The sequence below is a fragment of the Stomoxys calcitrans genome, chromosome 3 (assembly GCF_963082655.1).
Source record: "Stomoxys calcitrans chromosome 3, idStoCalc2.1, whole genome shotgun sequence".
In the NCBI taxonomy this organism is placed as follows: domain Eukaryota; kingdom Metazoa; phylum Arthropoda; class Insecta; order Diptera; family Muscidae; genus Stomoxys; species Stomoxys calcitrans.
Genome location: NC_081554.1, coordinates 39815510 through 39827995, shown reverse-complemented (window position 1 = coordinate 39827995; position 12486 = coordinate 39815510). Strand labels below are relative to the sequence as shown.

General features: G+C 37.7%; 1 protein-coding gene across 4 annotated transcripts in view; it reads left to right on the top strand.

Moving 5' to 3' along the window:
• The window catches only part of LOC106085990 (tyrosine-protein kinase Btk29A), a 491172-nt gene that overhangs the window by 427110 nt on the left and 51576 nt on the right, over positions 1–12486 (top strand). Inside the window, exons 1-2 of one of the 4 annotated variants that reach the window (XM_013250483.2) lie at positions 3293–3538; positions 10110–11543. The exons of the other annotated variants lie outside the window; for them this stretch is intronic. Coding sequence (XP_013105937.1) covers positions 11516–11543 — 28 coding nt within the window. The 5' untranslated portion in view covers positions 3293–3538; positions 10110–11515. Of the gene's footprint in view, positions 1–3292; positions 3539–10109; positions 11544–12486 lie in introns of those variants that run through there. 4 annotated transcript variants of the gene reach the window in all.

Genomic DNA, 12486 nt, shown 5'->3' with positions numbered 1-12486 from the left:
TTATAACAAAACACTTCATCTAAAATTTCAACCAAATCGGATAACAACTGCGACTTCCAAAATGCAAAACCAAATTTTTTCCCATGAACATTCCACTTAGCAACAGGGGCAAACTTCTCACCTATCTATGAGTGCTGTCCGATTCAAGTTTAAGCTCAATGATAAGAAGCCTCCGAGGTTCAAAAAGTCAAATCAGGAGATGGGTTTATATGGGAGCTATATCCAAATCTGAACTGTTATGGTCCATTTTTATTCCCCAACTACCTACATCAATAAGAAGTATCTGTGCAAAATTTCATGCGAATAGTTTTATTCGTTCGAGCGCTATGGTGATTTCGACAGACGGAAAGACAGACAATCAATATAATAGAGGCCTCAATTTTCATCCGATTTTGCTAAAATTTAGCACAAAGACTTATGCTCTGACTCTCAACAACCGTGCTGAGTATGCTCCAAATCGGTTGATAACCTGATGTAGCCCCCATATAAACCGAATCCAGATTTGACTTCTTGAGCCATTAGAAGCCTTCATTTGTGTCCGATGTGGCTGATATTTCGTACGCAAAGCCATTGGAAGTCTCAATTATCATCCAATTTGGCTGAAATATTGCACGGTGTGTTTTGTTACGACTGTGTTGTTACGGTGTGTTTTGTTACGTACAATGTACCCAATTCGATCCATAACCTGATATAACTCCCATATAAACCGATCTTTCGATTTGACATCTCGAGCGCCTCGAAGTGGCATTGTTTGCTCGATTTGGCTGAATTTTTGCACATAGTGCACAGTTACGAGCGCGTCAAAAATTGATCTGATATAGCTCCCTTATACACTGATCTCCCGATTGGTCTTCTACGGCACCTAAAAGCAAAATTTTTGCCTGATTTGCTATAAATTTGGTACATAAGGTATACAGATGCCCTTCAACTAAGTTTGTTTGTGAACATTTATAGCAGAATCCATGGTGGTGGGTTCTTAAGTTTCGGTCCAGCCGAACTTAGCCCGTTCATACTTGTTTTCTCTCAGTGGACTTGGGTGTAAAAAGTTTAAGCGTAATCGGATAAGATTTGTTCAAATTGGTAGAGTGGTTTATATGGAAGTAATATTACGTTATTGACTTATTCAGACCATCGGGAGATCGGTTTGCATTGCAGCTACTCAGATTATAAACCGATCCTTTATGCTCCAAACCGATTCTCTGCATGTTACCCAGGACCAATTCCCGATAAAGGCTCCATTTAACCATCGGCTTGTAGAAGATTACATTGTCATCTGATTTTTATTAAATTTTAAATGGGAAATTATGGAGTCCCTTTGAGAATTTTATGTAACCCTACACCACCACTGTCGTACAGGGTATTATAATTTAGTACATTTGCGTGTAACACCCAGAAGAAAGAAAGATAGACCCTTTAATATGTGTACCGATCGACTCAAAATCACATTCTGATTCCATTTAGCTACGTTCATCTGTCCGTCCGTCTGTCAATGTTAATTTGTGTACAAAATATTTGTCGCAATTTTCTTCCGATCGTCTTCAAATTTGCACGTATATTTGTTTGGCGCAGAGACGAATTCTATTAAAATTAGAAAAAATTGGTTTCGATTTGGATATAGCTCCCATATATATGTTCGTCCGATTTGGACTAATGTTGCAATAATGTGGTCATTTGTTATCCGATTCTATCGAAATTTGGCGGGAAGGATTTTCTTTTGACTCTCGACATTTGATTAGGTTAGGTTGAAAAGAAGGTGCAGATATTAATCCGTCCCATGCCATAGTGGTATAGGGCGGATTAACACCTACACCTTCTTTTCAACCTAACCCAACCTAATGTCGATAGTCAAGAGGAAATCCTTCCTGCTAAATTTCGATAGAATCGGTTAAAAATGTCTACATTATTGCAACTGTGCCAAGTATGGTTGAAATCGGTTCATAACCTGATATAGTTGCTATATAAATCGATTTCGGGTCGTGACTTCTTCAGCTGTTAGAGGGCGCAAATTGTATCCAATTTGGCTGTAATTTTGCATGAGGTGTTTTGGTATCACTTCCAACAACTGTGCCAAGTATTGTTCAAATCGGTTCACAACCTGGTATAGCTGCCATATAAACCGATCTTGGATCTTGAGTTCTTGAGCCGCTAAAGGGCGCAGTTCTCATCCGATTTGGCTGAAATTTTGCATGAGGTGTTGTTTTGGTATCACTTCCAACAACTGTGCCAAGTATTGTTTAAATCGGTTCATAACCTGCTATAGATGCTATATAAACCGATCTTGAGTTCTTGGGCCGCTAGAAGGCGCTGTTCTCATCCGATTTGGCTGAAATATTGCATGAGGTGCTTTGTTATGACTTCCAACAACTGTGTTAAGTATGGTAAATAATCTAATATAGCTGCTATATAAACCGATCTGGGATATTGACTTTTTGAGCCTCTAGAGGACGAAATTCTAATGCCATTTGGCAGACATGTTTTCACAATGGCTTCTCCTATGCGTGTTCAATATGGTGTGAATCGATCTATAGCTTGATACAGCTCCCATATAAACCGATCTCCCGATTTTGCTTCTTGAGCCCCTACAAAGCTCATTCTTATCCGAATGCACCGAAATATTACACAATAACTTATACAATGTTGAGCATTCAATTCACTTATGGTCCGAATCGGACTATAATTTGATACAGCTCGAATGGCATAACAGTTCTTATTCATTATTCTTTGCTTGCCTGAAAAGAGATACCGCACAAAGAACTCGATAAACGCTATCCATGGTGGAGGGTATATAAGATTCGGCCCGGCCGAACTTATCACGCTCTTACTTTTTTTAGTTAATATCTCAACAAACCGAAAATGTTTCACCCAACCCTCGTATAAAAACACACCACTAACCACTGATACACATACATATTTCGCAGAGGAACACTTGTTGGTCTGTCTTGGCGTGAGTTTCTAAGACTCGTTGTTGGCGTTGGTTCAGGGACTTTATTCGTTGCTGCCTCTAAGCTACTATGAGAAAATGTTAACAAAAAAAAATTGTGTGTGTGCTTTTTGTTTTGTATTTTCTTTTGACTTTTTAATGATTTTATTTTGACTTTGCATTCAGTCAGAGTTGTTGGCGTGTGTTTTATTTCTAGTAATTTTAGTTTTTTCGCTGTCATTTCTGGTTTAGTTGAGTTTTTATCATTAAATGCAATACAACAAAACACGGCGTGTTATATGTTATCTAATTTTACCTCTCTCGAGTATTACGAGTGTTTTTTTTTATAATAATTTTTTTTAAATAATATTCAAGACAAGCGGTTTCGTGCGAAAAGTAGCCAGCAAAAAAAGGCAAAAATATAAAAAATAATGATTTTAATATTGGTTGGCCAATTAAAAAAATACCAACATTTAACAGAAATTCACAGCAAAATAAAAACTCGCTGTAATAATATGCGTCGTATAAGAGAATGAGTTTGTGTTAACAACAAAGATTCGTCTAAAGGATATATGGAAGGCGTTGCTCTCAAGGACTTTGTTTAAAAATTTATATAAAGTAATTACCACAAACTTTTGTAGAACAAGCATTTGTTTTAGTCGAATCTTTCATTTTGTTTAAAATTTTACTATTGAAATTATGTCTTTAGGTATTTTTATTTTTGGTTCTCTTCTTGGCTCTTCTCAACCAACAACTTAAGACTCAGCAGATGTAGTTCATTGACTATCGTGCCGTTTGTTTGTTACAATCATTCGTTGTTTTGGTTTCTTTTGCAATTTCGCTTATCATTGTGTTGTATCCATGACCTGAAGAGCTGTAATTAGCTTGAATTAGTTTTAGAATAGAATTTTGAAAAATTGTTTAAATATAGATAGCACCAATTAAAGCAATTGATACATACAATTTGCCTTTAAGCAATTTGAGTTCCGGTTTCAACTGTCTTTTTTTAATTGGCACTAAAAATCGGTTTTACAGTTTTCAATAAGATTTTTAGAGTTTTCTCTAAGAAACAAGTAAAAATGTACTAAGTTCGGTCGAGGTCAATCTTGGGAACCCACCACCATGGATTGTGTAAAAATTTACACAAACGAACTTAGTTAAAGGGCACATATGTACTAAAGGTACAAAACTTCTGCCAACTCAGCCCAATATTAAAGTTACTTGGGGAAGCTTAGATGACTAATCAGCAAAATGGGTTAGTATGGTAGCTATATCAGGTTATAGACCAATTTGGATTGAATTTGGCACTGTTATTGGTATTCTTAAAAGAACCCTTCGTGTAAGATTTCAACTAATTAGGATAACAATTGCGGCTCCAGGTGCTCAAGACTTCAAATCGGGAGAACGACTTATATGGGAGCTACATCCAAATCTGAGCCGATATGACCCATTTGCTATCCCCAATTTCTCGGCATAGAGGGTGCCATAAATAAGCTGCGAACATCGATGCTACCGTAAAATGCAAATTTTGCCATGAGCATTCCACTAAGGAACGGGGGCTAACTTCTGACATATCAATGAGTGCAGTCCAATTCATGTTTAAGCTCAATGATAAGGGGCCTCCTTTTTATAGCCGAGTCCGAACTGCGTGCCGCAGTGCGACACCTCTTTGGAGAGAAGTTTTACATGGCATAGTACCTCACAAATGTTGCCAGCATTAGGAGGGGAAAACCACCGCTGAAAATTTTTTCTGATGGTCTCGCTAGGATTCGAACCCAGGCGTTCAGCGTCATAGGTGGACATGCTAACCTCTGCGCTACGGTGGCCTCCATGCTACCGTAAGAAAGTTTATTCTCAAAAGACGCATTACGGCAAGCTTGGAATCTGTGAAACTACGAGGATGCGGTAACAGAGGGACTTCACGCGGAAGTGTACTATCATCACAATTTTTGACTCTGGAAGAAAGTAATTTTTTAATATTTTAATGATCTTTCTTTTTCTGTTAAGTAGATGTTTCTAAGTATGTTAAGAAAGATCCTTAAGCCTTGGAGAAAATACTGCAGAGGTGGTCTCTCGGTTAAACGGAGTATAGGCGGATTGGAATAAGTTTCGGCAGATATTTTGCTCAGCTATCCCCCACTAGACATGCAAAGGAAATGTAAACTGCAGGGGGCCATTAATATAATGGTTAAGCGAATCACAAACGCCATGAATAACTACCTTAACTATCATGTTTCAGAGCCAAGCCAAGGGGCTAACAGCCACCCCATGGTGGGTCCTAAAACTCGTTGACCTATGAAAGGGTTGCAGAAAACTCTTCAATAGTGTTAATACGCAAGACAAGCACCACACGACCGTCTATAAGGAGGAGGATAAGGCTAAGAACAAATCCTGGGTGTAATTCTGTAGCTCCATGTAGGTTACTACCGAGGCCTATAGGCTACGAAAGATCCTTGTCTCCAAACGGAGGATACAAACGGAGATCAGAGAATGTATGAACAATTCCCAGTGAAAATATACGAACAACGTGACGTTGTTGGGGAAATTATGTCTGAGTGAAAAATATTTTTGTCGATAGAAAGTTTCTACTCCTTTAAATCGCCAGGCCATTATTATATCGAGTCGGAACGCTATTCTAAGTTCGGCTTATGGGACAAATGTTCTGTCATAGATAATTAAAGTAAAGTAAAAGATGGGAGGCTGTTGTTGTATCAGTAGTAAAGAAGGGACAAATGTTGTTGTGGCAGCCCATGCATTACTCATATATACAAAGGTGGGACAAAAATGGAATAAATGTTGGCACAGGCAGATTTAAGGAAGTTTACTTACTAAGATGTTGACCAGTTAATACCCTCAACCTTAGGAAATAATATATTGAAATATTGATCTGAAACCTAACAAAATATCGGATTTTTCGTTTGTTTCTATTTCGAGGCGAACTCAATGATCGGAGATTGCAAATGGAAAAAGAAAGCCAAATATAGCAATACACAACAACCACTAAGGGACGCGTTTCTGCTTTGGTTAGAAGACTTTTCAACCATATTAGAAGTGATGGCTTCAAGGGCCGTGCGTTGGTATGTTGTATTTGAATCGTATTAATTGTGAAAACGCATGTATGATACAATTACCACATTAATCACGCTCGACAACTCTGTCTATTAGTTGTATTTTTCCCAATGCATGTGTTTTTGTGTAATGAAAGACTTTTTCTGTGGCAATTACACTACTTTCGTAGTACACATGATTCTGTGCATCTGTTGGAAGTTGTATTGATGGCTTCGAACGATAGACAGGGTTTTCAATAAGGACTTAACATTTTTTATTTTTTCTTTAATGTAGTTTTTGAGGTATTTCAAAAACATTATTATGGACTTGAAGTGCAATCAAAACATTTATGAATGGAACTCGACTTCATTCATATGGCCAGCGCAGGCACGTTTGCATCTATTAGTACGTTGAACCCAATTTTCGATGACTCGGCCACACATTTCATCCAAAACGGTTGCTATTTCCCGTTCAATGTTGGCTCTGGGCTCATCCAACGTCGTGGGCTTGTTGCTATATATGACATGACATAGATCTAAAGTAAATTTCTAGAGGCATCAAATCGTACGAACAAGGCGGCCAATGGGCAGGGTTCTTTGATGTAACACGCTTATGAAACTTACTCTTCAATAAATCGATTGTAAAGTGTCGCTTGTGGCACCGTCCGGTTGACACCACTTGTCGTCCAGGTCCATGTCTTAAAATGCAGGGTAGAAATAATTAGTGAGCATGGTGCGGTATCGCAGTCCACTCACGGTAACGTGACGATTGGCATCGTCGATGAAGAAGTATGGCCCAATGATGCCGCCGGCATGCAAACCGCATGCCGGCGGCATCACGAACCCAATTGTTATTGTCGCTTAGGAAGTATTACTCCATATTGGGGCATGACTTCATTCTATAATTGGGGCTTTATTCCACGACCCAAAATGTTGGGTCTTATTGAATTTTTGGGTCTTTATTAAATTTTACGTTTGGGGCTTTATTGCATTGGGTGCCGAGTCCGAACGGCGTGCTGCAGTGCGACACCTTTTGGGAGAGAAGTTTTTACATGGCATAGTTCCTCACAAATGTTGCCAGCATTAGGAGGGGAAAACCACCGCTGAAAATTTCTGATGGTCTCGCCATTATTCGAACCCAGGCGTTCAGCGTCATAGGCGGACATGCTAACCTCTGCGCTACGGTGGCCTCCTTAAAACGAAAATGACCCTCGACTGTCGCTGATCCGTGTAAAAAATTCATCTCTTCTAGTATCCCAGAAAATTGTAGAGCAGACATCTTTGTCACCTTTATCTATTTATGGACCTATAGCTCAGGAAGTCAATTCGAGGATGTGCTTTGTACGGGGCTATATTTTTTTGTGGATAAATTGTGTGGGTGTTGGACGTCATAAACGCCTCGAATAATAAACGTGTTTCTATGGTCCCAAGAATTTAAATCGGGTGATCAGTATGTATGGTAAATATATCCAAACCTATAACGATCCAAGCGATCCCTGTTCAAGATGTCGAGAAGCCTAACACATCTCACTGTGCAAAATTTCAGCGAAATCGATTAACACATTCACCTTTTATAGGTCTAAAACTATAAAACGAGAGTTCGGTATATATGACAGCTACAGCCAAATCTCGACCGATCTGTGCCGTATTGAACTAGGATGTCAATTGGCCTAATATAACCCGTTATCCCGAATATCAGGGAAATCGATTAATACATTCACATTTTATAGGCCTACAACCTTCAAACGAGAGATCGGTATATATGGCAGCTACATCCAAATCTCGACCGATCTGTGCTGTATTGAATTCGTATAGCTATCCCGAATTTCGACGAAATTGGACGATAAATGCGCCTTTTATATTTCCAAGAACTAAAATTGAGAGATGAGTCTATTTGGCAGTTAACCATACTCGGAATGAATGTCGAGGAGCCTAACATAACTCACTATGCCTAATTTCAGCTAAATCGGCCAATAAATGCACCTCTTATGTGCCTATAACCTAAAATCGGTATACATAACAGCTATATCCAAATCTGGACCGACCTTGGCTTAGTGAACAGGGATGTTGGGGAGCCTAACACAACTCTTCATCGCAAATTTCAGCATAGTCGGACAATAAATGCACCCATTATGGGCCCAAGACCTTAAATCGAGAGATCGGTCTATATGACAGTTATACTCAAATCTGGACCGATCTAGGCCAAATTGAGCAAGGATGCCGTGAAAACTACCACAACTCACTGTCCCAACTTTCAACAAAATATTACAATAAATGCTCCTTTTATGGGCTCAAGACTTTAAATCGAGAGATCGTCCTATAGTGCAGCTATATTCAAATACGGACCGATCTGGGCCAAATTGAAGAAGGCCGTCGAAAGCCCTAACAGAACTCACTGTTCCAATTCTCAACGAAATCGGCCAAAAAATGCTCCTTTTATGGGCCCAAGACCTTAAATCGAGAAATCGGTTTATATGGCAGCTATATCCAAATCCGGACCGATTGGGACCGTATTAAATATGGATGTCGAGAGACATAACATAACTCACTACCCCAAATTTTAGCAAAATCGGCTATTATGGGCCTAAGACTCTAAATTAGCGGGCTGCGAGATACTTCAAGTTATAGTCCGATATAGCCCATGTTTGAACTTAGCCTGCCTTTGTCTGTGCAAAAAGAGTCTGTGAAAAGTTTCAGCTCAATATCTCAATTTTTGAAGACTGTAGCGTGATTTCAACAGACAGACGGACGGACATGTCTAGATCGTCTTAGTAAAGGGTGATTTTTTTGAGGTTAGGATTTTCATGCATTAGAATTTGACAGATCACGTGGGATTTCAGACATGGTGTCAAAGAGAAAGATGCTCAGTATGCTTTGACATTTCATCATGAATAGACTTACTAACGAGCAACGCTTGCAAATCATTTTCAGTGAATGAGCCCTAGAAAAGTTGGCAGAAAATCCGCTTTTTTATCGACAAATTTTGTTCAGCGATGAGGCTCATTTCTGGTTGAATGGCTACGTAAATAAGCAAAATTGCCGCATTTGGAGTGAAGAGCAACCAGAAGCCGTTCAAGAACTGCCCATGCATCCCGAAAAATGCACTGTTTGGTGTGGTTTGTACGCTGGTGGAATCATTGGACCGTATTTTTTCAAAGATGCTGTTGGACGCAACGTTACGGTGAATGAACACATTTCGAACCGAACACTGATTTTGGTAATAAAATTCAATGATTTGCAAGCGTTGCTCGTTAGTAAGTCTATTCATGATGAAATGTCAAAGCATACTGAGCATCTTTCTCTTTGACACCATGTCTGAAATCCCACGTGATCTGTCAAATACTAATGCATGAAAATCCTAACCTCAAAAAAATCACCCTTTATGATAATGAATATATAGACCTTAAGGGGTAAATGAATATTTCGATGTGTTGCAAACGAAATGACAAAATTAATATTCCCCTATCCTTCGGTATGGGTATAATTAATTGTGTTCAAGCAACCATTTGGGAAATCGGTTTACCTGGGGACCTAAACGTATTTATGGGGCTATATGTCCTTCATTTGGTACGGGTGTTTGAGGCTTAAACGTACGTTATAACCAATTTTAGCCCCATCTTTTAAAATTTCAGATTTCTAGGGGCCTCAAAAGTGGACTATACCAAAGCTATATCAAGGTCTGACCCTTAAGGCCCATTTGCAATACCCAATGCCTTTGTCAATAAAAGTTGCCTACAAATAATCCAAGTGGATATCTTTATTCGTTTGGCCAATTTATGATTTCGATATATGGGCGGATATGGATGGATACCAGATAGCTTTAGAATGTCAAGACGCCGAGAGATCAACATTTCTAGGTTCTAGCAACGGAATGACTGACCCACCACCAATACTTTAGTAGTGGGTAAAAAATATTTATTTGATTAAAATAAGTCATTGAAATTAATACCCCCATACATTCACATACCCCAGGTTATTAATTTAACGCTGTTCTATTTTACTGGGACATGTTTGTTAGGTTTAATTAAAACAAATGCTTGTTCTGCGAAGACAGTAATTAAAACTTGGTTTAAGGCCTTAAGCCAAGAAACAGCAACCAATAAAAAATAAAACAAAGACAAATAAATCCAATTTCTAAACAGGTTGCAGTGACTTCAGCCACAGACAGCTGCGTCCAATTCAACGACAATTGATCAACGAGCGTTTGGTTTCTTTTCTACCCCTCAGTGTCAGTTAGACAATCAAACCTCGAGGTATTCAGTCGAGCCAGCCGTTAGACATCAATACAGTGAAATTTCAAATCGAGACTCTGTGTCCGCTCAAGCGTGTTTATTAACTGTAATTTGTGACTACAGAAAAACAAAAACCAACAAAAATCATTAAAAAGCGATATAAAATTTGAAACTTGTTTCATAAAAAAAAATATAAAAAAAAATCTACACAAAATCCAAATATGTTTTTTTTGGAGAAACAAATAGAGAAATAAACGAAATAGCAAAACTTTGTTTCACATTTCTAAGTGTGTTCTAAAGCGTGCAAATGATAAAGGTCATATAACGTTTCAGACGAAAATTGTATTTCTGGTATGGTGGATTAATCATCGTCAGCTTTGCCGTCTTGGAGAAACTTTACTGAGAACAAACAAAAAAAATATACATAGTGAACTAAATAAAGCAAAATATCAAAAAATAAAACGCATACAGCGGCTTATAAAACTCGGGTTAACGCATTTTAAATGGAAAACCAAACAAATCTAAGCTGAACAACTTAACAACAATAACAATGCCAGACAGTTCATTAAAAAATAGTATTTGCACAACAATATGAGGAAGCTGTAATTGCTAGTTTTTTTTTCGAAACGAAATCGATTGGAAAACAACAACTAAGCACTCGTTTAACTATTAACATAGAAAACAAAACATTCATAAAAACTTGCTTAAGAAATAAACAATTAATAAAACACGAGTTAAGCAAAAAAAAAAAAAAAACAAACAGAGAACAACTGGAATGACGGAAAACCCGCCCCCAAAACCACCTCTACCAGCCAAAAGCCCTATTAAACTATAATAAATGACAATTTATCATATGAAACAAATGCCAGCAAATCATAAACACACACACACATGCATTGATTATTTTCAATAATCATTAAATAACTAAAAATATTTCGACTTAACTGCAAACTACTATGTTATAAAATAAAATTAACAAAAAAAGTTGAAAAAAAACTGAACAACCTCATCTTTCCAAAGAGGAGACTATCATCCATCACCAGACAACACCACCTCCTTTGTTGCGGACAAGTGAAAGTTGATTGATTTTGCAAGTCGTTCGATAGACAATTTTCATGGACTGCAGTCGCAACCAATACAATTTATAGTTTTCTTCGTTGCGGGAAAACAATCAAAAATCAAAAAAAAAAAAAAAAAAAAAAACACAAACTTGAGCATATACCAACCAAATCCCACTTGGCCAAGTGTGGCTCTTACATTGTTTTGTAATTTGATTTTTTTTTCTCCCCAAAGTTGCTTATAATAACTCTGGAAATATGATGCTATTATCTGCTTTGAAATTGGGTATGTATAAGGAGAAAAAAAAAATGTTTACGCTCTCTTAACCATATTTGAAAGTAAAATATTTGTGATTTTTATAGGAAAAAAATTTAAATTTTTTTGATAAATTTTGCAACAGGTCTTTTAAGTCCACAAGTATTTAGTGTATAGTAAATGAATAATGTTAAAATTTTTATTGATATTTGATTAAACGTTTTAGTAGTGTGCATTGATATACAAATTTCTATGTATACAATAAAACAAAAGACTTAAGACACAAACTCACTGCAATGCGTGTATGTGTCTTAAGTCTTTTTTTTCATTATAAATCAAATTGGAATTACCATATCGCTTATGTATTCCAATAGTGGCATAACTCAAGAAAAAATAAATTTTGTAATAAACAAATTTTAGGATGTTAAATGGCCTTTGCGTTCACAGAGAAAAAAGAAAATTAAAAGATGTAAAATGACGTTTGGTTCGGCCAGGTCGAACTTAGATTACCCACTACCTCGGCTATATATGTAAACTACCTTTCGTCATGCAAATGCAAATTTTTTGTCCATGAACATCCCACTAAGGAACAGGGTCAAACTTCTCACATATCAATGAAAGCAGTCCGATTCATGTTTAAGCTCAATGATAAGGGGCCTCTTTTTTATAACCGAGACCGAACGACGTGGCGCACTACGACACCTCTTTGGAAAGAAGTTTTACATAGCATAGTATCTCACAAATGTTGCCAGCATTAGGAGTGGAAAACCACCACTACAAATTTTTTCTGATGGTCTTGCCAGGATTCGAATACAGGCGTTCATCGTCATAGGCGGACATGCTAACCTCTGCGCTACAGTGGCCTCCATTCGGTGATAATCCGGTGAAAAATCCACAATTTTGCCCCCATAGCAGCTACATCGAAATATGGTCCGATTTGGACGATATTCGACACGGACATTGAGCGGTCTTA